Here is a 26161-nt window from a genome sequence, read left to right as displayed (position 1 = left end):
CCTCTAGCGACCCAAAGACGTATGGGTCGCGCAACTTAAGGCCCAATGCCCAAGTTTTGGCACGACCTGCCAGATTTGATTGAGCGAATGCGATTTGCATTTGCTCGTCGATGATGTGACGTGCCCTTATGGCATCGTCTAACTCGACAAACCATCTCAAGAGGGAGTCTTCTTCGACTCCCCTATACTTAGAGATGTCAATCTTTAAAGTTTTGGGACGATGCGTTTGCGTCACCCCAGGTACAGGGGTCTGTACCTGTTGTAACCTCAACAGTTCCGCCTGCTGAAAACCTTGCTGATTCAGCAAGGCTACCTTCTCCTTCATCTCGTCAAGATCATGTTGTATGAACTTGGCGACGGTTGAATGGAGGACATCTCTGTCCAAATTGGACAGCAATGCCAAAATTGCATCGTTTCATACGGACGAACTCATTCGTTCAACCGCACTCCTTTCTATATCACTTAGAAAGGAGTAGCTTTCAGGGAAAACGGGATGCGTATTCCCACTACCATCTAACATGTCCATGTTAAATATGGAAAAGTGGTCCTTGGACGGACTACAAAGTGCTAAAAGGTGTAACGGGGCACTGCGACTTGTACTATTTCAGTACAAGTCCACTTCACACTGCTTCAGATGTGAGTGGTGCCTCTCGTTAAGTAACGTACACTGTACGTATAGAGGAAGACTTCTCTTAAGACAAGTTAACTTAAGAGGGTAAAATGAAAACTGTATTAATATAATTAAGTGTCTCTTAATCTACCTTTGTAAATGCTGACTTAACTATAACCTAATACTAAACATGTAAATGAATTCTTATCTCTATCTTATCTTGTAACTCTCTTTATTTACTTCTACAGCTGATTAGTCTGCGGAACAAATAGACATAATGGCCTATACCTATTTATGGATAAGAATTCAGGATATTACTATATAAAGTAATATCCTCCAAATATTATCTGCCTTTTAGATAAAATATTAATTAACAACCTTTAAGTGTTAATTTCATGTAACGATACACCCCGTTACAGTGTCTCATTGCTCACGAGCCGGATCCGATAAGGAGTTGGACATAATTGTGCCCTTTACTAAATAAGTTGAATTTTTCTCGATTAAATTATGGTAAGTTCTTTTCGATCCGTTTCTTCCCAACTAAAGCTGCCTCTCTTGAATAAAATAGGGGGCACCAGACAAAGTTGTGGGTTTCGTGCTGCTAATATTAATCATCATAACCTATGTATACTACAGCATCTGGGTGCTGCTGACGGTACGCTTGGCATTCTAACAATAATATATTGCCATTAAGCCCAACGTTCGATGAAATTTTAAGCGCAGCCCTTTATCGAAAAGAATCACCCAATTCAAAAGTGCTTTCTACCGTATCACTACGCTATCAGCATCCCTGCTGTGCTGCTTGTGTTATTTTTCAGTGGTGCAGCTACATTCATCGGCACGGTCATGATTCAAGGGCGAAATAAAAAGAAACACACCTAATTAGGTGTGCCGGACGAAAGTAAGACGACCCCGATCAAATTTAAAATTGCTCAAGCAGGAAAACCTGCTACACTTCGCGATTTAATTGACCCAATCTATGCTTGATACATGAGTATCAATTTACAACCATTGTGGCACTTTTCCCGCCTTAATATGCTCAGCAAATCTCTTCAAAGCCAATGGCGCAGCCATCCTTCAAATTACTGTACGGCACTTTCAGCTGGTGCCGAAAGCGTGCTTTGCGGCTGAGAAACCATGTATCCCATGCTTTGGACCTGATTGTAGCTAAATCCTTTGCTTACCAGCTCTTTTACGACCTCGTTTGTCTGCTCCTCACGCAGCATCTAATGAACGCACAAGATATCCAATATAGCATCGATGCGCTCAGTATTTGCGGACTGTATTGACGTCAGAAACTTTACCTCGATACTAAGGGGCACCAATGTCACGAGCAGCGTCGTGGATAGGACCCACAGCCATCGGCCTGACGTCTTCCAGCTCTACAGCACCACAGCGTGCCCGAAACAGCATTATTTATCATGCTCACAACTTCTATTGATTAATCAATGAAAGCAGTAGGACAAACCTTAGTAGCAAACTTAATTCCACGTTTGATAGGTCCAGACTGGCGTATTCGCGTCGGTATATTTAGGAATAGCTCCTACACAGCACAAAATTTAATACAATTAGCGCGTCACAGCAACTTTGAACACAGTAGACTTTACGATAGCTACTGATAAGGCGAAGCGCACACACCTTCAGTCCTATATTGATCGGCTTTTTCTTCTTTTCCATCTCGCGCAGCGCACCGATGGCTGACATGTTTTTCTGTTATTGTTCTAGTAAACTGCGTTTAATAAATTATAGTCTGCATTTTAGAATGGTATACATTCTATAAGTTTCTCAGAATCTCCTGAAGCTCGTGAAGGATCAGCTGGTCTTGCAGACTGGTCTCACGTTGCAAAAAGCTGTTTGTACTTGCATGGTAAGCTTGCGATTGCTTCACGATGGTTGCGAGAGACTTTGCAATTAAAGGCGCGAAGTTTTCGACTAGGTCGTGATCTTGTCGCTGCTGCGGGGTGCTAAGTCTTCCAGCTTCTGAAAGTTGTTGAAGTATAGATCGACAACAAGCCTGCACGCCATCAGCATAGCATGCGTCGAGCGTGGATTTTTTGAGCGAGGTATGCTTAATACTGCTATTGCCACTAGTCCCCGTCGTGCACACGTCTACTGCAACGACAAGTCGAACCGAACTATCTGAGCCATCGACAATCTGCCCAGCTGATCCTCGCAAAGGGACGGCAACAAGCTGGTTGACGAGGTATGAACGTGTTTGCTGACACCGTAAGCCAAACTTCTTCCAGGCTTTCCAAGATTTAATACCCTTCGTAACGCCGCAGAGGTAAATATCTTCGCAATTAATTAGCGGCGTGTGATTCGCGAAGCGAATAAGACAGATCTCAATGTCGCTTTGAATACTGGGCTTTATGTCTCCCACCATCAATGTGGCGCAGCTAATGGAGAATTCTTTATCGTCATGAATTGCGTACAAGATCTCATCTGAACTTGCTCCGAATTCTGCTGCAAACCGATCAAGCGGCTCTTTCTGGTCTTGGCACTCGACCGAAATGCTTATGTTTGCGACTTCAAAATCATACTGTACACGAATGAAGGGTGGAGCAGTAAACCGCAAACATTGAAAATACAGTGCAAGTGTGTCTGCAGCGCTTTCAATGTCCAATGCATTCTGCGGGCAAGGTATAGATAACCGCATCTCTGTGCCAGAAAAATGCTGATGGTCTTCATCCACGACAAACTGAGCCACTTTCTTCACTACAGCCGTCTCCTCTGAGTCAGGATCGATGCGAAGCTGCACATATAGAATGCCATCTGATTTGGAAGTTGTCGTAATCTTTAGACATGCGTCATCGTCATGCATCTGGCTATATAGCATCGCAGCTTTTAGGCCGACCCCTGCATCATGTATGCAGCAATTTGAGTGTCTAAATCTTCATTATACAGCATGCGCTGACTTACCGTATTTGCCGCTCTTGCACTGTCTTTCACCACGAATACCATTTTTCGTCGTCTCAAAAGCGTTGCAGCAGAGTAATCTCAGTTGGTGCGCGTGCATGCCTGAGCCTGTGTCAGCGCACGCGATGTCAATTTTACCACTTTCTTCATTGAATTTGACGTTCACACGCAGCAGCTCAAGCGGCGCCTCATCCCAAGAAACGTAGGGGCTAAAAGCTTGAGTTGCATCGAGTGCTGAAATACAAAGTTGGCATTTCCATTAGCCCTTGTAAAAAGTTTCCGTCGCAAATAAAACAATGCTATCGTCAGCAGTGTCGCACCGTTTTCAAATAGTTCCTTGACAGCTTGAACCAGTGCATCTCGACGTGTACCGAAACCAAGCAACTCCAGATTGCTGCGTATGAAGTGTGCTCCTCGGTCTTGGCGTTTTTTAGTCGTCGTCATGCTGTATGCGGAATGACCACCACTCTCGTCATGAAGTTGAACCTTCACAAACGCATAATTTATCCATGTAACACTTAACGTGGCATTTTTTTATTATGACGCTTAATGAGCTGCTGACTCAGGACCAATGGCGAAGCGTGATTAATACGACTGCGGGTCTAGGCGCCGGTGCTGTATCCACAGTATTGCTATATCCGCTTGATCTGGTTAAAGTGCGCTACCAGGTACACGAAAAGTCTGCGCATGCTTACCGCTCGTTGGGCCACGCGTTCCGCTCAATTGTGGCTGAAGAGGGCTTGCGAGCACTGTTTCGTGGCATGAGCCCGGCCTTGTACGGTGCAACTCTATCTTGGGGAATCTACATGCTTGTCTATCAGAATGCTAAGGAGCGCTACGCCCGGATGACGGCGGAAGGTTGGATTCAAGGATCTTGGCAACATTTCTTCTCTGGCATTGAGGCTGGAGTGGTCTGCGTGCCATTGACTAATCCCATTTGGCTCATCAAAATTCGAATGCAAGTGCAAATTATTAAACAATTGAAAGCAAGTACTACAGGCAAGGACTTAGCAAGTAAATTGGTCGATACTACGCCATACCGAAGCGTGTCAGGTGCATCATAAGCCAAGATCGATTTGCTCTAGCTTGTCCAGTTTATAAGCTAAATTGTATTCAATTTTGCTGTATAGATGCTTTTCGACGGATTGTAGCAGCAGAAGGCGTTTCTGCACTGTATCGAGGAATGATACCTGCTTTGTTCCTGACGACAAACGGAGCTATCAAATTTGTCGTGTACGAGCGGCTCAAGAACACGTACCAAGCACACTGGAGTTCCGAAATGGATTTGATTCCGACTTTGCTTATGGGTGCTATTGCACAGTCTGTTGCGTCCACAGCCACATACCCATACCAGGTGATTAAAGCTCGTCTGCAACAAGGAGGGCCTTCGGCGAACAAGTATGCAGGCACGTGGGACTGCACGATCAAGACCATCCGGCACGAAGGATACAAAGGCTTGTATAAGGGGTTGTCGGCTAATGTCCTTAAAGTGATGCCTACCGGCGCTATTATATTCGCTGTTTATGAGCAAATCCAATTCGCTATGAGATCCAAGCTGCTAAATGAATAGTTTCGGAGACGCAATAGAGTACATTAAAGACCAGCTTCAAATGGATAAACAAAGCGTAAATTTCTATAATATGCGGACAAAGTCCAATATCATCAATAATCTTTAAAACATTTCGTCCTCAACACGAAGATACTCGCCGATATCTGCTTGGTGTAACACTACGTAGGCCGTAGGTTCCAGGTCTTTGCATAACTCTGTTGCCTGTGCAGCAATACCAAAACCTAAGGGAATGTCGTTCATGCTATAAACGACAACTCCTGCGTATTGAGGCGTGCCCTCAGTAATACGGCCGAGACCGGACTTGACGATATTGTTGCCGTAGAGGAATGACATTTCCGAGTTAGGCTTAATCCAAACCTTGTATTTAGCGTACTGAGCCAAATAGTCCAGAAAGGTCACGCGCAAGTGAAATTTCTTTGTCTTAGTGAGTTTGCCTACGGCCGTGCCGATGCTCATTAGCTCGTCCGTGCCAATATTTGTAGACTGACGCATGAGTTTCTCGCTGCAATAGTACACAGTGTTGCCATGCAGTCGAAAGCAATATTTTTCGTCAGGCCGCGCAACTAAGTGCTGTACATTGCGACCGATATACTTGCTTATCTTCTCAAATACCGACTGCATCTCATCTTCTGTTAGTGGTCGCATCGTTTTGTCGAGTTCAAATGGTCACTGGCTAGTAGAAAATTTCCTTTTAAAAAGCATATTGCGTTGCCTTTTGTGGATTGGCAGAAATGGCGACGTGAATTGGTTGGTCCGCGCATTTACTCAAGAAGTGAGATTTTATCTCGAGGTGCATTGCTAGTTTTCGCACAGGAATTTAAATGGAGGGCAAGATTGAATCCGTACAGGTGTTTGGCCGCAAGAAGAACGCCACAGCTGTTGCTTACTGCAAGCGCGGCCATGGCCTTATCAAAGTCAATGGTACTCCCATTGAACTTGTAGAGCCGGAAATTTTGCGCGTCAAGACCTACGAGCCCGTGCTATTGCTGGGCCAGCAGCGTTTTGCCAACGTACGATAAATGAGTGCTTTTTGGTTGAGCCTGGGCTACGCGCGACAGTTTGGTATCTACATGGACGAAACCTACAGCGATGTTGATTTCATTTCTGGCGCGAAATGGATCAATTTCCAAAGACAACACCGGGCTGCTACACCGTCATAAGACCAACTTCGTTAAAAATGCATTAGCGTATACCCACCTCCGCAAGCATGCCCTCGAAAAGCACTTGCACCACCCAAATAATCTGTGTGCATGGTCTGTTTACCGTCGTGTAATTACCATGCTGTCGCAACTGGCTTGCACTCCTCCTCTTATGACCATTCGACTGGTGCGCTGACGTGTTGACTCCTATAACTATATTTCTCAATTTAGGTAGACATCCGCATCCGCGTAAAGGGTGGTGGTCACACTGCTCAAATCTATGCCATCCGCCAAGCCATCGCCAAGGCCATTGTCGCCTACTACCAGAAGTGTACGTCTGATCTGATCAATTTGACACTTTAAGTCTAATCGTCTATTGTACTACATTGTAGATGTTGACGAAGCTTCTAAAAAGGAAATTAAAGATATTCTGCTCGCTTATGACCGCACTCTGCTGGTTGCTGATCCTCGTCGCCGTGAGGCAAAGAAATTTGGCGGTGGCAGCGCTCGTGCTCGTTTCCAGAAGTCGTACCGTTAAGTGTTTATACACTTACGGTAATCTGCCTCTCCTACCGTTGCTACATATCTTACTGCTGATGTAAAAAGCTGTCTTGGTTGAGCCATATAATAAACGTGCGAATACTTTAATCACAATAGTTAAGTTACGGTACATTATTACACATCAAATTGTCCAGCCAATCAATCGCTGAAAATCTGTAACATTACTCTTTACTTCGTGTTATAATGGCTGTGACGGGCAAGCGCGGCGTAGGCATACCGACGATCCTGCTGCACGATGGCGAGGGAACAATTGTGTCTATTGAAATGAAGACGGGTGAGACGTATCGTGGACTTCTCGACGAGACGGAGGATAACATGAATTGCGTCATGAAAGACGCGGTGCGCACTGACATAAACGGCAATACCAGCCACGTGGAGCAAGTCTACTTGCGAGGCAGCCAGATCCTCTTTATCGTGTTCCCCGATATATATCCTTTACAACGTTGCATTTTTAGATAATATATAGTAGTAGGATAGACACAAAGGATCGGCCGACTAGTTGACTTAACCTTCCGATTGGTGTTGCTATTGCAGTGCACGTTGAAACACGCTCCGATGTTTAAAAGAGTAAAAATGTGGAAAAAGCATAAGGGATCGATACCGACACTGGGACAAGGAGGAGTTGGTAGTGGAGCGCCTAGAGGGCAAGCAGCCGCAATCATTCGAAAGGGTAAGTCTCCAATGGCTTGAAACGATGAATTTGCTGCTAACACTGCTAGTCAATGCAATAGCTCAAGAACGTAGAGGTGGATTTTGAGCTTCGCACGGCATAAGGATGGAAAGCGAAGATGTTGATTATGCGTCTTCAGCACGTTGCAGCTCAATTATAACGATCGGTGGCGTGTACTACGGGATACTATTTGCTTAAGCTGCTGATTGCTGATAGATCAATTTTAATTAAAAAAAAGGCCAACAGCCTTGAACAAGCGATAATAGACGCATGCACGAAGCAATGAGTGGTAAGTAATGATACGGCTTTATAGGTAGGTATATTGCGACGTAGCTTACTTCTGAGCAAGATAGACTGGTCTCCGAAAGCCCTTTGAGGATGTTTGGCAGACCTCTAGAAAATCACAACTACGGAAGCCTACTGATTCAATTAGGTACTTAGGGAAGTCCTTTGGCCGGAGCTGGATCTTGGAATAATTTGCTGCAGTGATCTCTGACGTAAACTTGCGCTTGTGATATGATTTCCATGGTTGCGGCTCAAGAATTAGGCGACCACCGGGTGTTAATAGATTATAAATCTTGCCAAACACTTTCTTAATGCCGTCGTCGCCATGGAATAGATGAATCCATTTTGATACGCTAAAGCTGAATGCATAATCACAGATCAAAATAATAATTACCACACGTTCTCAACATTATGGTCATACCACGTGATGAAGTCGTAGTCCTTGCCTGCGTGGCTATCGACTACTATATCTTCTCGCTTGAAGATCACATTTAGCGGAAACGATGCACTTAGCCGTCACAAAGCAATTAGCTATAAAAAATGTTTCGTATAAAATACTTTAACGTACCCAACAACTGCTTTACCAATAGTACGCGGAATTATCTGCATCGGCGGTTTCCACAGCTTAAATGACATCGGCATTTCGTCAGCGAACGTCGAAGTGATATTATTGCTTTTTTCTTTGGTAGTTTCATTTCCTTGACTTGTAGCGATAGAAACACATTTCGTTAGTTCATCCTCCTGCTTTGCACTCCCAGAAATAGATTTATAAGCCTTTTCAATATGTTCCTGTCGAAGTAAATCTTTTAAATATTCTCTGGCTCTGCTGATAAGCTGCGCGTCAATATCGACACCCAGTAAATAACTTGGCTCCAGGTTTTTAGCAACCGCAATGGTCAGTTCGCCAGAGTTGCAGCCGACATCGAGCCCACGCTTATTCTGGAACCAGGATATATCCAGTGCTGCAAGACGTGGATCGTCCTCCAGCTCACCTTGATGTTTTTGCCCAAGCCGATAAGAGTAATAGCTGGTTTCAAAAATGTGTCAGCATATAAGAAAGCTATCAGAATACGAGCCATCAATGCACCTTCTAAAGTTGCCGACGCGTTGCTGCTTTGGGACATTTTTGAATCGTTTCCGCTGCTTTTTAGGCTTTACATTTAATTCCACCGCACCCTCGCCAACTGACTCATTGTGCTGTATATTGAACAATGCGTTAGATTGCACCGCACCCTCGTTATGTGTCTTCTTGCGCTTCTTAGCAAGATTTGCGACGGACGCCACAGAAGTCTCGCCGTCCGAAAGCTGGCACTTGGACATGATACAAAAGCAAACGTTTGAAAAATCATTGCAAATAATTGAGCCAATCGTGCCTTCTCAAATTACCGCCAATGAAGAAAGGAGTTGCGTAACGAAACATTACTATTCAATTTAGTAAATTACGGTCGTGACATATTTTCTACTTTTTTTGGGAATGCCTTTCAAATTCAAAACTGAATGGTAAATCTACGCGAGTGAGAGCCAAAATAGTCAATCAAATTAGTCTTTGAACCTCTTGTTGGGCATTATAGTAAGTTAATTCATCTCCGTAGAAAATATTGTCTTGATCATCGACACTTGCAAAACTTGGATGGCGAGAGTCAAAATTGTGTTCGTAATACTATCACTCTTCTCAGTATGTGCCTCCGGCGAGGATACGTCTGATCGACTGAATGAAATATTTGCGGCCCAAATGGAAGAAACCCAGCGTACATTTACCAGTGTGGAGCAACAACTAGTTGCAGCGCAGGAGACGGCCGAACTATACGTGGTAGAAGACACGCAGCTACAGCTGTTCATGCTGGAGACGCGGACAAAAATACTTATTGCGCAAGAGGAAGTGGAGAACGAGATTATGACGGCTCATCAGGAGGTGGATCGGGTCCGACAGTTGGCGCTGGAAAATGTAGCGACTTGGAAAAAGACGCTTCAGGGGCTCAGAGATGCCACACAAAAGATGGAAGAAGCGTTGCAAAACGCAAAAGCAATTAAAGAGTGTCAGGCTAATGTAGAGGCTCAGAATAAGCTTAAAGAAAAAGTTACGGCAGAGCTGGAGATATTGCAAGAGCTCGAGAAGCGGCGAGCGTTAGAAACGCATCTGGAAAATGAAGAAATAAAGAGGCTGCAAGAGGAGTTGCAAGCGCTCGAAAACTCTGATAAGCTGTCGGAAGTGCAACGGCTACATCAGGAGGTGCAAAATTTGGAACAGGAGCAAGAGTCAACGCTCGAAAAGATTAATTCCGCCTTGGCAACTAATGGCGAAAAGGTCAAAAACCTGGAAGATGTAACACCTGTAAAGCGCCTGCTTGATTGGTTTGGACTGGCCGAGAATGTGTTGCTGCATGCAGTGGCACTACTTTATCGACAATTGATGCTGCCCGTAGTCGTGATTTTGGGCTTCTTTCTTTTACTGACGGTACTCATTGCGAAATTTCATGCTATGATGCAAGCAAGGCGGAATCAGCGCGTACTATACTCTGAATATCCTACAAGCCACCACGTTGACGCCCAACGACAGTAAATTTTAAGGCCAAATTTAACAAGCCCACTTGTAAATTATTATCGATGACTTGCTCACGCTGACCTTAATACCGCGTTATGCACGCTTTTCTACATGGCTGATTGACAATGGTACATTGTAATTGCCATGTAGAGATATAAAGCATACTTTTTCAAGAGAAGAATTCGTGCTCATTCTCCGAAGGCAGCCGCTCCTTCGTTAAAGTGCCTTTTAATAAAAATAATTATTTGGCATTTTGTGACACTTGATCGTCGGATCGAAGTGTTACGCTTTGGCACGTTTAAGTCCTTCTAGCAGATGTACTTGCGCGATCTGCGGCACTAAATTAAGCAACCAGATTTCTGAAAAGTTGTTGCCTTGACAATCTATTTACACATGTCCAATTCATTTCGTGGCCAAGCAACAATCTGTCGGTATACAATGCTTCTCTGTAATTCAATAAATGCAGCATCAATTATTCTTTCCTCCGATATTTATATGTCTAAAGCGAATGCACGCCTATCTATTGATTCAACCCATCCACCTCAATCCCAATTGTTTATGCTTCAGCGAAGTTTCTTTTTCTTCTTTTTACCGAGGTGCACATTTCGTGAAGATTCCCAGAATTCATGCTCGCGGGGTACTCCGATTTTCTCTGCTTCGAAAATTCATGCGTGTGGATTTTTTGCTCTTTACTGTACATAACGTACTTATCTTTCTGATTAAGCTTCGTGGCCACCACTGCGAGCTCCGGGTACTGCAATTCCAGCTTCCTCAGCCATTTTACCGCCATGCGCTTCCGACCTTTACGAGTCTTGCGCCAAACGGCAGGGAAATTCTGTGAGCTGCAAAAGTTTTGCGTAACTGCTACTGTGTCTTCCACATTTAACACGGCATGCCACCAGCCACCGGGAATAAACACAGTCTCTCCTGGGTACTGCATGAACTCAATACACTGCAAGCTCTTTGATGAATTTGCCTGCTTGATTCGCGGCAGCAAATCCATGAAATAATTAACAGCCTCATCATCTTCGTTGCCTCGCACATGTTTTTTTCCATTCACGATATGCTTGGGCAAATGCGGGGGAAAAAGTATCCAGCGCTTGCGTCCAACAATCAATGTATTCCATGCACTGGTACCAAGCGGATCTATATGCAGTGTGGTGCCTGAACGTTTAGGTCCAATTAGAAACCACCGATACGGTGGTCTTCGATCCTCGCCCACCAAGGAGAACAGATCTTCTGGGAAATATTTCGGAACCTGGTAGTCCTCCAGTAAAGATTTGGTGTCCACGTGGTCATCAAACGAACTGTCAAAAATATATAGTGGACTATCATCGATTTGGTATGTCAAATAGATTAAAAAGTACTTTAACTTCATTCGAATCGATTTGCCGTAATCGTCCTCGCCACATTTAAACTCCACGCGCTTGTATTTTCTTCGCAGCTTTTTAAACGACCAATGTTTTAAAGCACCCCATTTTTCACTTTCTGGAATGCCTTCGATCACCACAGGCACTGCTGGGAGTTCAAACTCGTCAATGAATCTCTCGACACTCAAGTCGCTGCAATGTTCACGCTTGATTGCATTTGACTCATCCAGTGGCAAGTCGCAGACATCCGATCCTGCAAAGCCTTCACGATTCCAGTAATCTGGAGTGAGATCTAGTAGCAACATGATGTTAGATGTGAAGATTGTAACGCAAAGCACACCACACGGTACCTGACCGGTGTTTTTTCTTCGCGCTATGTATGATATGCTCAATCTTTCGAGGATAGACTGGAGCTGGTACATGCGGAAAACGCCGAATTTTTGACAAATCATCGGCAGCTAAGTTGTTCGTCGTAGACGATGAAGACGTCGATGAAGTCGACGAGTCGAATGACGGCGAGCGCTGGAGCTTTTTCTTCCTAGGCATCGGCAATGGTTGGAGCCACACAAGAGCCACACAAATTGACCTGTGCCTCAGAACAGCGCTATATCTCTTAAGAAGAGCAAAACTCTCTATAACAGAATGACAATTCTCTCTCGACATAAATCATTAACATCCATGGACTACTCGGTATCGACACAGGCATATGTTAAGCTAACGCTGCATGCTGCGAAACATCCCGCCTATACTGTGTGTGGCCTTCTGCTTGGACGAGTGACAGAGAATAAAATTGAAATTCTCGATGCTGTACCCCTCTTCCACCACGATGCGCCTCTGGCTCCGCTTCTTGAGGTGGCGTGCGCTATGGTCGATGCCCATTGCCTGCAAAGCCAGAAGCTGCAAATCATAGGGTTTTATTATGCTGGAAGTGGACACTCTACATCTGATTCCGGTAATGGGCTCAGTCACTTTGCTGAAAAAGTTGCAGACAAAGTCCATGAGAATTGTTTCCGAGCCTGCGTATTGATGGTGCGTCTAGCTCATGAGGACTGATCATTTACATTGACCTGACATTCTATCGTTAATTCTTGGTTAGCTGGACGGCAAACAGCTCAGTAGTGAGTCGAAGACAGGTTTGCAACTTTTGTTAAAAGATGTAAAGCGAGGATGGAATGAGACAGAGAACCGACTTAAGGTGACCGACGGTGCGACCAAGGCTTTTACGCAAGGACTGAAGCAGAAACTTCAAAGTGATATAGTCGACTTCGAAGAGCACATGGAAAATCCTAGCAAGGATTGGCGGAATCCGCACGTCATCGAGTTGCTTAAGCTTCATGTATAGATACAGCCCCGGGGATAGTAAATTTATTCAAATAGAGCTGTTGCTTGTTCTACGTATAGTGATTACCTACGCGTGCTCTTCTTGAAGAAGCGCATTAGCAAAGCGACGATATGTTTGATTGTACACCTCGTGCTGCAGGTGAGCGAACTCAAGATATTGGGAGGATTCGTGGCTGTTTGGCACAGGCGAAGTGGCAAGTTCCCGAAGGTAGCTACCAAGTACTAGACGAGCATTTTCCAAGTCCCAAAGCAAAGGATGAGTGTGACGCAAAGCACAAGTGAGACGGCCTGCAGCTGCAAATTCACACTGATTCACTAACGCAGAAACGACATAGGCACCACTAGAAGTCCAGAGAGCTGGGGCAGTGCTAGAATTCTGTTTTAAGAATGCCACGATTGACGAATAGAGGTTGTGCTGCAATAGCATAGCCATGTCAAAGCGAAGAAGCGCTAGCTCCATAGCTGTTGACCAGCTATGAGATCCTTGTGGCAATTGTCTCACAACGGGCAGCGTGCGATCGACATACTTTTCTCGTAGCCCATCGAATGGACACATCAAAAGCAATGGAAGTGCCACCTCCAGATTGTTTGCTTCCCAATGTGCCAAGATAACTTCTTCGGTAACTCGTTCTTCGCCACTAAGCGCTGTGTAAGCAACCGTGGTGTACCAATTTAATAGACCAGTTCCCCACACGCCCCGTACAAAGAGAGCTGACCACATTGCAGTCTCCTCATTCACTACCTTTTTCCTTTCACTTACAGTGCCTATTTGAAATTGCGCTTGAATACGTGCTTGGATTCCAATTTGATGCTCAGTCGACACACTGCATGGCGCGGCGTCACGTCGTCCACAAAGATAATCGTGGCGAACCAATAGGTGACTTAATACCGTCGTTGCCATCTCGGAAAACGGCAAAGAATTCGGGTTGCCATCATTAGACCATCCTTCAATAAAGGCTAAGAGCTGCTCAAAAACGGCAGCAAACTGACTGAATATGTTGCGGCTTGACATCGTAATCAAGCGCTGCGCCTCTCTACGCGAATTCAATTGAAATTTTGCCAGTAGTGTAGACCAAATGGCTTTCACATAAAGTCCAAAGTGCCATGTGGCGTCGTCAATGTTAGCACAGTCTACCAGCACGTGGCTCAAGATTGCAGCTTCTGCCCATTTAAAATCTTCATCAAAGTTTGTGGTTATTTTTTCCCATTGAGAAAAAATTGCTTGACGCACTGCAATCCCAATGCTGGTATTTTCGATGGCATTTTCACCACCTTGACATTGAAAGTCCTTGAGCCGGCGTATTCCGACCTCCTTCAGTCGAATAGATGGGGACTCGGACAGCATCTTCACGACACGTTGATACAAATCGCGTGCACTAGCGTTTGAGCTGCTTATAGCTTCTAGAAAGCTTCGGAGCTCAGATAAATGACCACTAGAGGGAGCGCATGAACCCATTACCCACGACCAAATGAGCTCTTCCATCCAAGTAAAAGAATCTTCATTATCCCCACCCATGCATCGCAGGATCAAATTATCGACAGCATACTGATACCTCTGCACAATCGCACTCGTCACTTCGTCAATGCTGGCCTTAGGCTCGTCAAAATGCAGAGTTAATTCCATTGTCAAACTAGCGAGGTCTACACTAGCAACATGCTGGCAAAGATCAAGACATGCAGTGCTGTGGACGTCATTGTTACTTGCAGTTAGCTGGCCAACGTCCATCGCAAAGCATGTTTTTACATTTGATACAATTGTCTGCAGCGATAGTAATGAAACTTCCGTACCAATAATCAAGCCATTTTGCTCGATATCATGCAGTATCATATAGCAAATATTCTCCATTAGCTCACGCTCCAGATAATCAAGTTCCTCCTCCTTCCGTTTCAATTGTGTAGGATCCCACGATATAGAAGATGATGACGATGTCGATGACGTTGATGAAACATTTGATTGCAAACCCGACTGTTGCCATGAATTGTACTTCGTTTGAAACAGTGTCAGGGTATCTGTCACAATCTCCACGCGATTTTGAGGCACCAAAAGCGCACCAAAGCGCTGCAGACCAATAAATTGCTGACCATAAAACTCCTCGTTGAGGTCTAAATGCTCCACAACTTTTGGCAATGGTGCGCCAACTGATCTCTTTAAGAACAAGCAATGAAATAGCATTAGGTGTTCATTTAAAAGCACTAAACGACACGGAACACACGACTTGTAAGCGTAAACAGCAACATTTGCGGACAACGATCCCGAACTATCCACAGAACTTTGATGCTCTTTCCAAATACCGTTGAGTAGGTCGTTCATGTAGATCATGACCATGGCGCTCGGTGTTACGCGGTGCAGCTTACGCAGTATCTTAGTTACCAACTTAATGGTCTTGTTCGTCATAAGTGGTCGCACAGCTTCCACTGCTACATTTCTATTTGCTATTATAATTTGAGGATCCGTACGCGTGGATCCCAATGGTGTCAATAATTCAGTAGTCGTAGAAGCTGCTCCAATAAGTTTGAGGTCGACTGCGTCCACATCATCAAGCGAATCCCCAATATCCTTAAGCTTCTTCAGGCACAAAAAGAGCAACGTAATGCGCTCGACTATAGGCTTGGACACCAACAAGATTGAAAGCTCTTGACTTGATTCCTCTTTTGCCACTTCGCCATTCAATCGCAATCGCTTAGAGCATTCGAGCACCATGCGCAAAATGAGCAAGGCACCAACATGATCTGTCCCATCAATGGTTTCATACAAGCTAGGTTCCCCTACTGTTTTTCTCGTAAGCAAAAAGTCTCCGAAACTATTTGGTTTTTGTAACGCTTCTTCCAAGATATCAGTCTCTTCAATCATAAAAGCCTGGTCGAGCTGGTCGCGACGGTCCATTCGACTAGATCCCGTGGCATAAAGAAGACAATGTTTTATATATGCCAACACGCAGTCATATTCGTCAATGCCATGCTTACTCGCGAGCTGTCGAGATAAAAGAAAAGACTCTTTTTGTGTGGCTAAGATCAATATCGTCTCAGTGCGATAATTTGCATCATTTGAAAAACGCTTCGAGTCTAGATCCGTACTAAAAAATAAACTCATTTGATCCAAATCTTGCGACTTTTTCTGTGTAACTAACCATTCGTGACACTGGTCAGCTAATATAACATGGGCCTCCGACCGTTGGCTCGGTGGCAGTAGCTGGATGTCTGGCAATTCCAAATCTTCACTTTTCACTGTACTCAAACCTCCATCAAAACTTTCGTCAGTACAATTGACAGTTCGAAGTGCTGATCCATACGACGACAACAGCACGTTAAGTCGCTTTCTGCGAGCAAACAAACTCTGCTTATTATTTTCCAATGTGGCGTATCTTGCTTGAACAGCTTGAATCAGAAAGAAATGATGCAACCAACGAATCAAACCCTCACTTATGTCGCTGATTTCCGATTGAGATGATATGGTAAGAGCTGGATTGATAAAAATGTCAACACAAAACGCTTTGAAGGTAGCATCATTTCTGCAAAGATCGCTCCAGAGCATTAGGTGGCTAGCACCTAGCTCCATGTACTGCTGCCAGTCTCCGTCTTTGGAGATTAAAGGAAGAGACGTTAGCTTAGCTATTTCCTCGACACTAAGTTGAATGATCTGCTGGAGAAACGACGTGACAAATTTGCTCATTGTTTCCTTTTCATCCTCCGTTGCATCGTTCAGTTTCACTTGAGAGAGATGAAACCCACGCTGCAGCAAGCGTATGACAAAATGGCTGTCATTCTTTTCTTGGTATAACAAGTCCACAACCACCTCGACCTCATTCAAAAGTACGACTGCCACGCTTTGTTTACCTTTACCTTCCGCAAGTCGCCGTTGCTCCAGATCACTTTCTTGCAAGCCAAGCTCAATCATTAAGGCCTGCATCGCTTCAATCTTTTCGAGCCAAGACAGCACTAAATCTGTCACTTGATGCGAAAAAAGATCCGATGAATTTATCGTAGCTGCACTGAATAGAGCCAGGCACAGTTTGCGCTTCTTACTCCACGATTTGAAAGAAGTTGCAGAGACAAGATCGAGTACCAGCGAAACCAAATTTAAAAGTGTCACTTTGTTGCCGCTAAAGCCAACGTCTTTGTCTTCATGTGACATCCCGTCAATCACTTGCATTGTCAAGTCATGTGCAACATTGTAATCCATGCAGTAGAGAGCCGCATAGGCACCCTTCATCCAAATAACTATCTTGTACGAGTCAACACGCAGCAACTTCGCTAGATGCATGATAGCAGCAAGAGGCTTCTCGTCTGTATCTGAAACCAATGTTTCAACATGATGTTGCGCAAGCCACTCCCTTGCCCTCGCAGACGGCTTGTAGTTGCTTGGATTACTCACAAAAATTTGGCACACAGCATCCAGTCGAACTTTATTTTGTTCTTTTAATGTTTCAGCTTCGAGTTGAGACAGCGATAATTTCACTGTTCCATACGTCAATAAATCCAGCAATTCGCAAGCGTATGCTTTATCTGTCTCCAAGCATAGCATCTTCTCATAGTGTTGTTTGGTATCAGCCGCTGCTCGATCTCCAGTGTCCCATACTGGAAGAGAAAGTAATTGCTTTACAATGCCCATGCAGCATAACGCAGTTTCATGGGCTGCATTGGCGCTTGCATCCTCTGAATATCCGACTATAGAGTCTAGCGCCGCTCGAATGGCAGTCATTAGCTTTGTAATCACATGATCAACAGCCTCAATGTCTAAGGCGATCCAATACTTCACCAAATTTTGAACATCATTACTCTTCACAGATCGGGACACAAGTAAATGCTTTAAAATGACATCCAGAATCATATGCTGACTAAATTGATCACCAAACGCATGCTCCTGTAATTGTAAAGCATCTTGAAACACCTCCAACCACTGATTTTCCTTTTCGCTACCATCTAAGCCTTTACCAGACAAGGCAAAATTACACATTTGTTCAAGCAAGTCAAGCGGCACAATGGTGGAATTCACATCCACGCCATTGGAATTGGAATTTGCTACTTGAGATTTAATGGAGCTCGGTGTGGATACAATTCCATACTTGCTCAGCACGTCCACTGCCAACACAAGATCTTCCGCCTCATCCACACGAACTTGCAGTTGAGCAATTTTTGGTGGATCAAGCTCATTTCGAGCCGGAAGGGACTGGATGATTATCCAAAGCTGTTCCAGAAATGCGAGGTGGGGTTGCATATGATTGTCTGTATCCACCGAAGAAGGAATGTCACCAATGAGGTCTGATACGTCGATAGAGTATATGACACTAAGTGCAGTCTCGATAAGTCGTGCGTCGCTTTGAATCCACCGATTTTCATATTGAATAGATGAATTGCTGCGTCTAATTAATTGAGCTGCAAACGTGAAACCTGCTAATGAAGACTTTAATGCCATGCTCTGAGCAAGCCCAGAAATCAATTCATCCAACCCAAACGTGCAATCCATGCGCTGCGATACAAACACGGTATCGAAGCGCTCAATAATCACTGGAACGTCTTTCACATCGTATAAGGCGTCCATATCCAATACAATTGTGGCTTGGTCTTGCAACGAGAGTATTGACCACTCATTTAATGGGAGGAAGCGACTCGCCGATAAATGAAAGGAGTAAACGCACTTGTATAAACGCTCTACGTCTCGTAATAATTTCACTAAAGAATTTTGGGCTCTTTGCGAGGACCACCCGCTACTACACTGGAGAGCTAGTTTGCTAAGCTCGTAGGCAAAAAAAAGCTGGCCGAAATGCGTGTCTAACTCGATAATTCTCCGAGAAAACCAATCACAATAAGCAGAATCACGCTCCTCACTGGACATATTGTAGACAATTTGGAATGCTGACAACTCTTCGTCTGTAAGATCTTGATGTCGATTCTCTGGAAGAAAATTAAGCGGAGTGACCAAATCAATATCAGCAGTTCTTGCCGTTGAGAAGTCGTCTTGTCTACTTAATAGAAAAATCTCTTCATTGTCTTCTAATTGCGAAGGAATTCCAGGAAGTAGCAGCGTGTAGGACGATGGCGGAACAATAGGAGAGATCATATTAAGAATTTTAAGCCAGTGAGGAAGCAAATTCCAGCCCTGTCGATAGAATAAAACCGTGAGCGCACTTACGCGACCCTCTAATGCAAATTGCTTTGCTGTCGACAAGATAGGCAAGGCCCGGAAAAGTGCATACGACGTTCCTTCAAAAAGTTGGGCGGCCGCCAATGAAGTAGGTTGTACTCCTGCTTCTTCGCACAGAAACAGTCGCAATGTTTCAAGGCGGTAGAAGAACCGCTGAAGCTTCGCTTTTTCTTGCAACAGCTGGGCACCGCCGTCATTGACACCATTCAATGTGACCCATGCATCCCACGCAAGATCCAGTATTTTTTTCATACTTGCACTCGAATCATCTGCAATCAATGTTAAACATTCTTGAATAACCCAGCGCTTGTCGGATATTGCACGCAAATGGTCCAGTGCTTCCAGAAATTCGCTTCGTTGTTTATAATGAAGGTTTTCTTGTGATATAGTTGATAAAAGTACTATATTCTGGAGTTCATGGTGCATTAATACACCCTCAACGCCATCGATTCGTCGGCCAGCTTGCTCTCGATACTTAGTCCATATTTGGCGGTGAACATTATCCGCATTTATTATGTTTTCACAGCATTCGTGAAGCGCAACTAATGCCAATGCATCTTCGAACTTATTTGCATCCATGAGCATTTGAATGAATGCCTTACTAGAAAAGTTCTGGATCTGATTTACCGCCCATAATTTACCAATATTTAAAAATTCGTAAGCAATAAACGTGCATGGGTGCTCTGTCCTCAATAAAGCTTCATTTGTAACCAGAGCAAGCGTTTGAGTCTTGCCAGTTTCGGCAGGCATCGTAAATCGGTGGTATCGTACAGGGATAAGCACAAGGCGGCCTGGAAGCCCTACGCGCTCGTTATCATTATCACTGCTTATGTGTTGCGATGCAGCCGCTTCGTCCGAGTTAGCATAAAATGAAGCGTAAACGACGCTACCATCAGTGAGAAAGAGAGCCAATAAATTGGAGGTGAGCCAAACAAGGTGTTTAATTGGAAGGCTCAGCGTCTTACAAGAAACATCATCAATCGTTTGCCATTTGAGCACATCTGCGCAGACGTCAATCTGTCGAATTGCTACCCGTCCCAGGTCATCTATCATGCTCACAAAGTTGCCATTCGGCGCCAGCGCAAGGTGACGGATCCAGCCTTGACTACAACGGGTCTCAGTTGTATTAATTCCTACCATCATTTTTAGTGGAGCCAAAAGCGTGTTTTTAAAGCTTCCAAAAAGACTCCCATTTTCTTTAGGTATCAATGAGACTGTATCACTTTCACCCTCGATTGTTTTTACTTGATCCGAATGCCGTGGGCAGTCCTTTACAACCATTGTGTAGTCTAATAACTCCTCAACATCTTTGTTGTCTTTTTCGCCTTTTATTTTCCAGACACTTAATGACGAAGCTTGATTCGAAGTAAGATCCACACTTGGGTCTTGAACTCCTCCGCTTACTACGAGCATTGAATTTCTGGGGTCGTAGCACGCTGCAGTAATGCCTGCATGCCACTCTGTCAGCTTCTTTACTGATTTTACCGTATAAAAATCTGTAGTATCCTTTATATCCTCTGCATTCATTAAAGCTAGCGACAGCTTCGCCACCTTTATGCTCAAATTGAGCCAAACACCGTCTTCGGACAGCACGAATACTTTGCTTCCATTATGCACCGGGAAAAATACATGTGTGATATTTGTTGCAGGATTCCATTGCTTTGCAGCCAACAATTTGGATAAATTGAAACGCATTAGTACCGAAGAAGAACAAGAGACTTTAGCAGAAGATATCCACTCCCGGTGCGTGAATATCCACAGGGCGCTTTGAGATTCGTCCCCTGTATACGAGACTCGGCCACTCACGACAAGAAATCGGGCATCTGGACTCCACGCAAGCGTCCAACTTTCATTCGAGCCCGTAAAGCTGGCAGAAATACCAAGAGTAGTTGGGATATCGACCAGCTCGAAGCTTTCTGAATTTTCGCCCTCGTCTGTCTTCAACACGCCCAACCGCACGCATTTTGGTCCCTTCCGCGATCGCAACAACACCGCCAAATGCGTCGCAGCTGTAGCCGATGCGACGACTTCATAATCTACCGGAAGTGAGGCCACAAGTCCCCGCGCAAGCTCGCGAGCCGCCAGCAGCAGCGGCTCCGACGTCATTATTGCAAACGTGTCAAAATTGGTTTGGATTATTGATGTCGGACTACTTTATTTTCAATCGGTTTATTTAGTCTTAATTAAAAAGGTTCGATTAACATCATGGCAGTCAAGACGGCACACAAGCCGCTTATGAGCTTTTTGCGCCTACAAGTGCCCATTTACGAGCAGCTAAGGATCGAGGAAGCGCTCTTTCGAGCAGATTCTAAGCGTAACTGGTTCTTGTACAATGATAAGAGTTCCCCGGCGACTATTGTCATGGGTATTTCGGGCAAGCCCGAGCAGCTGTTGCATCTGGACGCCGTTAAGCGGTACGTCGACTGCAACGAAAGGAGACGAAAGACTTAAGATTTGAATGGCTGGCTAGTGTCAATATTCCAGTACTGAAGCGCTTTAGCGGCGGCGGTACTGTCATAGTGGACCATGACACTATTTTCACCACTTTTATTTGCAAGCACGAGGACTTTCCGCACGTTAAGCCTTTTCCGCGCGAAATCATGGAGTGGTCGCAAACTTTTTTTAGGCCCTTGTTTTCGCGTATTTGCCACAAGGAAACGGTGTGGATTTTCAATTTTTAGCTTTTTTCTCGCAATTACTGAGTTGCAACTGATGTTTGATGTGTGCTGGCTCAGCAATTCTCACTGCGGGAGAATGACTACGTGTTGAACGACCGCAAATTTGGAGGTAATGCGCAAAGTCTGTCAAAGGATCGTTGGCTGCATCATACGTCGTTTCTGTGGGACTTTGACACCAAGAATATGGAATATCTTACCAACCCGGCGCGCCAACCGAAATATCGCCAGCAGCGCAGCCACCTCGAGTTTTTGTGTTCGTTAAAGGACATGCTTAAGAAAGAATGCACAACACGTAGAAGGTTCGAAAGCGAGCTTTACACTCAGCTGGCTTTGAATTTTGAGATCAAATGTGTAAATCTGGAAGATATCAAGCCACTTCTTCGAAGAGAGCATCGAAAGTCCACGCGTTTTTTAAAATTGTAAAAACGCACGAAGCTTTGCTTGTAGTGATAGACCGAAGTATGCATGGCTATAGAAAAATGCAAGTACGTTATTCTTTCGAAAATATCCAAAAAATCAGTTATCGGACGAGATTAGGCCTAAATAATCATCTTTGATGGTTCCGATAGCGTTCTACAACATCAACCACAAAGAAGAACAATCAGCCAGCAAGTCCAACCCTTGGCCTGCAATAACTCACAATCTCTGTCACGTCGACACTGACGCCCATAATCTTAAGCCGCACACCGCAGCCTTTTCGGATTTCAACTTCGCGGTCGTCTGAAATCCAAGCATTGCTTTCGTGATCGTAGCCGTTATTGAGGTCTGTGGGCATGGCATGTCGGGAGACGAAGACTTGCAGCGGACCCACATCTGCGAAAAATCCAAGCTGATTCACTACTGTCACGACGGCATCCAAGACCTGATTCTTAAAAGGGCGGAAAAGAATGGCGCGATAGCGGATATTAAAGCATACGAAGCCTGAATTATCCTGAATTACGCCCTTGCCAATATCTTCGTCGCGAACCTCCGTCACCGTAATGACGTATCCGTATTTACCCATAGATGTGCCCTCTACTTCTTCGATCAAACGTAAGCGAATAATATCGTGTAGCTTGGGCCCAAAGTGCATTGGATGTAGCAGCAAGTCGCGCGAGAGCTGCTTCAGGAAAAACATGGTAAAAGAGCGGCACTGACATCGGTGCTGTGTTGGATGTAGTGCGAAGGTCTCATTAAATCAATGTAGTGCGAATGTGGATGCGTATTTAAAAAAATATATAAATATTAGTAACTTTTATTTCCTCATTATTTTATAGCGAAATTATTAAGTCGCCCTCTTTCTGATAAACTAAATATGTCGAAAGGCGAGGTTGATCCAGCGAAGGATGACGAGCAGAATGAGCTGCAGCAGCACTTGCAGCTCGAGGCTTACAGCGGAAAATACCTTACTGCGCAGGAGATCATTTTATTGCAGCTTTTTCAGTCGGCATCCGACGCTACCTCTTCCAGCTCTGGGGTTAATGTCACATGTTCCGACCTGAGTATTTCCGCTCCAGCTCACGCCTCTGCGTCCCCAATCACGGTAATCAAAGGTGCAGGAAACACACTAGCTCATAAAAGCTCGTCTTATATTTCAGGGAAATCGACAAGTGGAGGCTCCACGCCACCTTCAATCGCGACACCTAAGCGACAGTTTTCGACGGACAGAGCCCGAGTGCAGAGCTTTCTAGCCCAACGATCGTCGGTATCGACAAGCTTACCCAGTAGTGGCGGATCAGGAGCTATTGGAGATATAAATGCCGTGACAAAGCCAGCGATGTCGGCTGTGGAGAGAGCGAAGCTACTTTTGACTAAAAAAGCAGGAGCGGCCAGGACGACGTCATCTACCGCTATAAAACGGACTAATCCGCTGACGGATATTTTAAAAGGGGTGTGTGGGAGTGTGGTTGGAGGAGTTCACAATGTTAAAAGACCGAGAAGCACCAAGAGTGACAAGCCAGGCGAGATCAAGATTCAGGGCGGACGTACTTCAATACAGCTACCCTTAGAGAGTTTTTTAAGAAAAGAAGACTGGGACTCGGCTACCGGTTCCCCGTTGGATTTAGTGCTATCGGAAGTTGCTTTTGCAACAAACAACACGCTGATTATACACGCAACATTACCAGCAAGATCTCTAAGATGCTGCTTCAATGTAAGCACGCAGTCGAGTATGTTAAGTGGGGCGCCGTATCCTGGAACGGTGCTGTATCACTGCAATCCGCGCCGTCAGCGTGGAGGTCAGGTTGTTCAAAATAGTAATATTGATGGTCGTTGGGGGTGCTCGCAACCGCTGCCAAGATTTCCGTTGACATTTGGCGAACCGTTTACGCTCCGTTTGACGATCGTCCCGTCCGGCTTTCTCGTTTTTATTGAAGAGATCTATCAGGATGAATTTAAGCACCGCGTTCCAATTCGAGAAGGTGAAAACCTCGTGCTGACAGTTCCCACTCGCGACGAGAACGGCAATCCTGAGGGCGTCATCGTGCACAGTGTGTGGTGGGGTCACGCAGAAGTACCGTCTAATCTTGATACTCGTCGGCGTGGAAGCATCGGAGGAGTTCGAGGGGGGGATCGTGGAGGCTATCGCAGTATAAATTCTGGCAGGGGCAAGGAGCGATTTCATCTAACGCCACACCCGTACGAAGTGTATGTGGGTAATCTTCCCCATGGCACTTCTCGAGAAGAGCTATCGTTTTTATTTCAGTACTTGGGTACTGAAAGTGTGCGCATTACTGCTCGAGGATTTGGCTTCGTGACGCTGCGCAGTGCTGAGGATATGAATCGAGCTGTCGAAGACCTAGATGGAAAAGTCTTAAAGGGGATGAAGCTGCGCGTGTCCTGCGCTCTTCCTCCCAAATGACTTTACCTGCTTCATATGTTGAATAATTGTAAAGCTAAATTTCATCTGTGAAGCTTTTAAATTTTGAAAATTTTATTAGGAATATAAGCTTGAATAAAAATGAAAAATAAACTATTTCATTAAAATTCACTTTGACAGCCAGTTTCAACAGAAATTAAACGGAATCTATTTCATACAACTAGCTAAATTTAATCTTGGTACTCCGCCTTATCAACTCCCTGCGCTTGTGTTTTCCTTGTTTGAGATCCGGGAGACCTCCGTGTAACGGGGTGTATCGGTTACATGAAATTAACACTTTAGGGTTGTTAATTAATATATTATCATAAAGGTAGATAATATTTGGAGAACATTACTTCATATAGTAATGTTCAGAAATCTTATCCATAAATAGGTATAGGCCATTATATCGATTCATCCCGCAGAATAATCAGCTGTAAACGTAAACAAAGAAAGAGACAGATAAGATTTCAATTGCATGTTTAGTTTTAGTTATAATTAAGTTAGCATTTACAGATAGAAAAAAGGTATACTTAATTATATTAATACAGTTTTCAGTTAACCCTCTTTAAGTTAGTTGTCGTAAAGAGAAGTCTCCCTCTGCACGTACTAGTGTACGTGAAGTAACGTAAGGCACCACTCGTAACTGAAGCAGTGCGAAGTGGACTTGTACAGAAGCAGTACAAGTCGTAGTGCCCCGTCACACCTGGTAGCACTTTGTAGTCCGTCCATGGACCACATTTCCTTCATCTACCATAGACATTATAGATGATAGTGGGAATACGCATCACGTTTCGCGTGAAAGCATCTCCTTTCTAAGTGACAAAGAAAGGAGTGCGGTCGAACGAATGAGTTCGACCGCAGGGAACGATGCCGTCTTGGCCATGCTGTCCGGTTTGGACAAAGATGCCCTCCATCCAGCCATCGCCAAGTTCATGCAACATGAACTTGACGAGATGAACGAGAAAGTAGCCTTGCTGAATCAGCAAGGCTCTCAACAGGCAGAACTGTTGAGGTTACAACAGGTACAGCCCCAGTACCTGGGATGACGCATACGCGTCGTCCCGAAACTCTAAAGATTGATATCTCTAAGTATAGGGGAGTCGAAGAAGACTCCCTCTTAAGATGGTTTGTCGAGTTGGACGATGCCATAAGGGCACGTCACATCATCAACGAGCAAATGCAAGCCGCATTCGCTCAATCAAATTTGGCAGGTCGTGCCAAAATTCGGGCCGCCTAGGGCTGAATTCCGAGCTCGTTCGGAGCTTCTGAAACTCAAGCAAGGCAAGCGTGATGTTCACGCATATGCCCAGCACATACGACTCTTAGCGAGTTGTATAACAAACAACCCAGTCCATGAACATACGTTGATTACGGTGTTCATGCAAGGTCTTACGGATGGTCCCGTAAAGACCCACCTGTTCCGCTTGGAACTGGATACGCTTGAAGAAGCAATATCCGTTGCGGAACAGGAGGACTTTAGCTTGAGACAGGCTCAAGC

At 44.7% G+C, this 26161-nt stretch overlaps 13 protein-coding genes across 13 annotated transcripts; 7 read left to right on the top strand and 6 right to left on the bottom strand.

The window, feature by feature from the left end:
* Positions 1 to 1193: 1193 nt before the first annotated feature.
* On the bottom strand, positions 1194 to 3970 carry CCR75_003969 (uncharacterized protein; the record flags this gene model as incomplete). The annotated part of the gene is made up of 7 exons (XM_067962060.1): positions 1194 to 1836; positions 1915 to 1992; positions 2079 to 2153; positions 2249 to 2307; positions 2450 to 3466; positions 3530 to 3760; positions 3847 to 3970. 7 exons carry the CDS (start codon positions 3968 to 3970, stop codon positions 1693 to 1695), a joined length of 1728 nt encoding a protein of 575 aa, XP_067819848.1. The 3' UTR covers positions 1194 to 1692.
* Positions 3971 to 4065: 95 nt separating this feature from the next.
* On the top strand, positions 4066 to 5710 carry CCR75_003970 (uncharacterized protein; the record flags this gene model as incomplete). The annotated part of the gene is made up of 2 exons (XM_067962061.1): positions 4066 to 4579; positions 4657 to 5710. The coding sequence occupies 2 exons, from the start codon at positions 4066 to 4068 to the stop codon at positions 5094 to 5096; spliced, it is 954 nt and encodes a 317-aa protein (XP_067819721.1). The 3' UTR covers positions 5097 to 5710.
* On the bottom strand, positions 5199 to 5741 carry CCR75_003971 (uncharacterized protein; the record flags this gene model as incomplete). The annotated part of the gene is made up of 1 exon (XM_067962062.1): positions 5199 to 5741. One exon carries the CDS (start codon positions 5739 to 5741, stop codon positions 5199 to 5201), a length of 543 nt encoding a protein of 180 aa, XP_067819722.1.
* Positions 5742 to 5917: 176 nt separating this feature from the next.
* Positions 5918 to 6938, top strand: CCR75_003972 (uncharacterized protein; the record flags this gene model as incomplete). The annotated part of the gene is made up of 2 exons (XM_067962063.1): positions 5918 to 6566; positions 6628 to 6938. One exon carries the CDS (start codon positions 5918 to 5920, stop codon positions 6113 to 6115), a length of 198 nt encoding a protein of 65 aa, XP_067819719.1. The 3' UTR covers positions 6116 to 6566; positions 6628 to 6938.
* Positions 6939 to 6979: 41 nt separating this feature from the next.
* Positions 6980 to 7255, top strand: CCR75_003973 (uncharacterized protein; the record flags this gene model as incomplete). Its single annotated transcript, XM_067962064.1, has 1 exon — positions 6980 to 7255. The coding sequence occupies one exon, from the start codon at positions 6980 to 6982 to the stop codon at positions 7253 to 7255; it is 276 nt and encodes a 91-aa protein (XP_067819720.1).
* Positions 7256 to 7800: 545 nt separating this feature from the next.
* On the bottom strand, positions 7801 to 9071 carry CCR75_003974 (uncharacterized protein; the record flags this gene model as incomplete). Its single annotated transcript, XM_067962065.1, has 4 exons — positions 7801 to 8110; positions 8176 to 8259; positions 8320 to 8778; positions 8839 to 9071. 4 exons carry the CDS (start codon positions 9069 to 9071, stop codon positions 7801 to 7803), a joined length of 1086 nt encoding a protein of 361 aa, XP_067819725.1.
* A 310-nt stretch (positions 9072 to 9381) lies between these two features.
* On the top strand, positions 9382 to 10311 carry CCR75_003975 (uncharacterized protein; the record flags this gene model as incomplete). The annotated part of the gene is made up of 1 exon (XM_067962066.1): positions 9382 to 10311. The coding sequence occupies one exon, from the start codon at positions 9382 to 9384 to the stop codon at positions 10309 to 10311; it is 930 nt and encodes a 309-aa protein (XP_067819726.1).
* Positions 10312 to 10540: 229 nt separating this feature from the next.
* On the bottom strand, positions 10541 to 12209 carry CCR75_003976 (uncharacterized protein; the record flags this gene model as incomplete). The annotated part of the gene is made up of 2 exons (XM_067962067.1): positions 10541 to 11955; positions 12014 to 12209. 2 exons carry the CDS (start codon positions 12207 to 12209, stop codon positions 10850 to 10852), a joined length of 1302 nt encoding a protein of 433 aa, XP_067819723.1. The 3' UTR covers positions 10541 to 10849.
* An 89-nt stretch (positions 12210 to 12298) lies between these two features.
* CCR75_003977 (uncharacterized protein) lies at positions 12299 to 16325 on the top strand. Its single transcript, XM_067962068.1, has 2 exons — positions 12299 to 12692; positions 12760 to 16325. The coding sequence occupies exons 1-2, from the start codon at positions 12306 to 12308 to the stop codon at positions 13003 to 13005; spliced, it is 633 nt and encodes a 210-aa protein (XP_067819724.1). The 5' UTR covers positions 12299 to 12305; the 3' UTR covers positions 13006 to 16325.
* On the bottom strand, positions 13072 to 21252 carry CCR75_003978 (uncharacterized protein; the record flags this gene model as incomplete). The annotated part of the gene is made up of 1 exon (XM_067962069.1): positions 13072 to 21252. One exon carries the CDS (start codon positions 21250 to 21252, stop codon positions 13072 to 13074), a length of 8181 nt encoding a protein of 2726 aa, XP_067819717.1.
* Positions 21253 to 21266: 14 nt separating this feature from the next.
* On the top strand, positions 21267 to 22247 carry CCR75_003979 (uncharacterized protein; the record flags this gene model as incomplete). The annotated part of the gene is made up of 3 exons (XM_067962070.1): positions 21267 to 21560; positions 21617 to 21806; positions 21882 to 22247. The coding sequence occupies exons 1-3, from the start codon at positions 21352 to 21354 to the stop codon at positions 22245 to 22247; spliced, it is 765 nt and encodes a 254-aa protein (XP_067819718.1). The 5' UTR covers positions 21267 to 21351.
* On the bottom strand, positions 21817 to 23069 carry CCR75_003980 (uncharacterized protein). Its single transcript, XM_067962071.1, has 2 exons — positions 22465 to 23069; positions 21817 to 22397 (listed from the first exon to the last, which is right to left on the bottom strand). The coding sequence occupies exons 1-2, from the start codon at positions 22939 to 22941 to the stop codon at positions 22341 to 22343; spliced, it is 534 nt and encodes a 177-aa protein (XP_067819630.1). The 5' UTR covers positions 22942 to 23069; the 3' UTR covers positions 21817 to 22340.
* Positions 23070 to 23118: 49 nt separating this feature from the next.
* On the top strand, positions 23119 to 24663 carry CCR75_003981 (uncharacterized protein; the record flags this gene model as incomplete). Its single annotated transcript, XM_067962072.1, has 1 exon — positions 23119 to 24663. One exon carries the CDS (start codon positions 23119 to 23121, stop codon positions 24661 to 24663), a length of 1545 nt encoding a protein of 514 aa, XP_067819629.1.
* Between the last annotated feature and the right edge of the window lie 1498 nt (positions 24664 to 26161).

This window comes from Bremia lactucae, linkage group LG18 (genome assembly GCF_004359215.1).
Source record: "Bremia lactucae strain SF5 linkage group LG18, whole genome shotgun sequence".
In the NCBI taxonomy this organism is placed as follows: domain Eukaryota; phylum Oomycota; class Peronosporomycetes; order Peronosporales; family Peronosporaceae; genus Bremia; species Bremia lactucae.
Note: the sequence above shows the minus strand (reverse complement) of the source record. Positions and strands in the feature narration are given on the sequence as shown.

Excerpts from the sequence above, each read along its gene's own strand:
- CCR75_003977 (XM_067962068.1), top strand. The coding sequence starts at position 12,306 with ATGACAATTCTCTCTCGACATAAATCATTAACATCCATGGACTACTCG. Across the intron at positions 12,693-12,759 it reads TCCGAGCCTGCGTATTGATG|CTGGACGGCAAACAGCTCAG; the intron begins GTGCGTCTAGCT and ends ATTCTTGGTTAG.
- CCR75_003980 (XM_067962071.1), bottom strand. The coding sequence starts at position 22,941 with ATGTTTTTCCTGAAGCAGCTCTCGCGCGACTTGCTGCTACATCCAATG. Across the intron at positions 22,398-22,464 it reads GTGTCGACGTGACAGAGATT|AACGCTATCGGAACCATCAA; the intron begins GTGAGTTATTGC and ends TTGATGTTGTAG.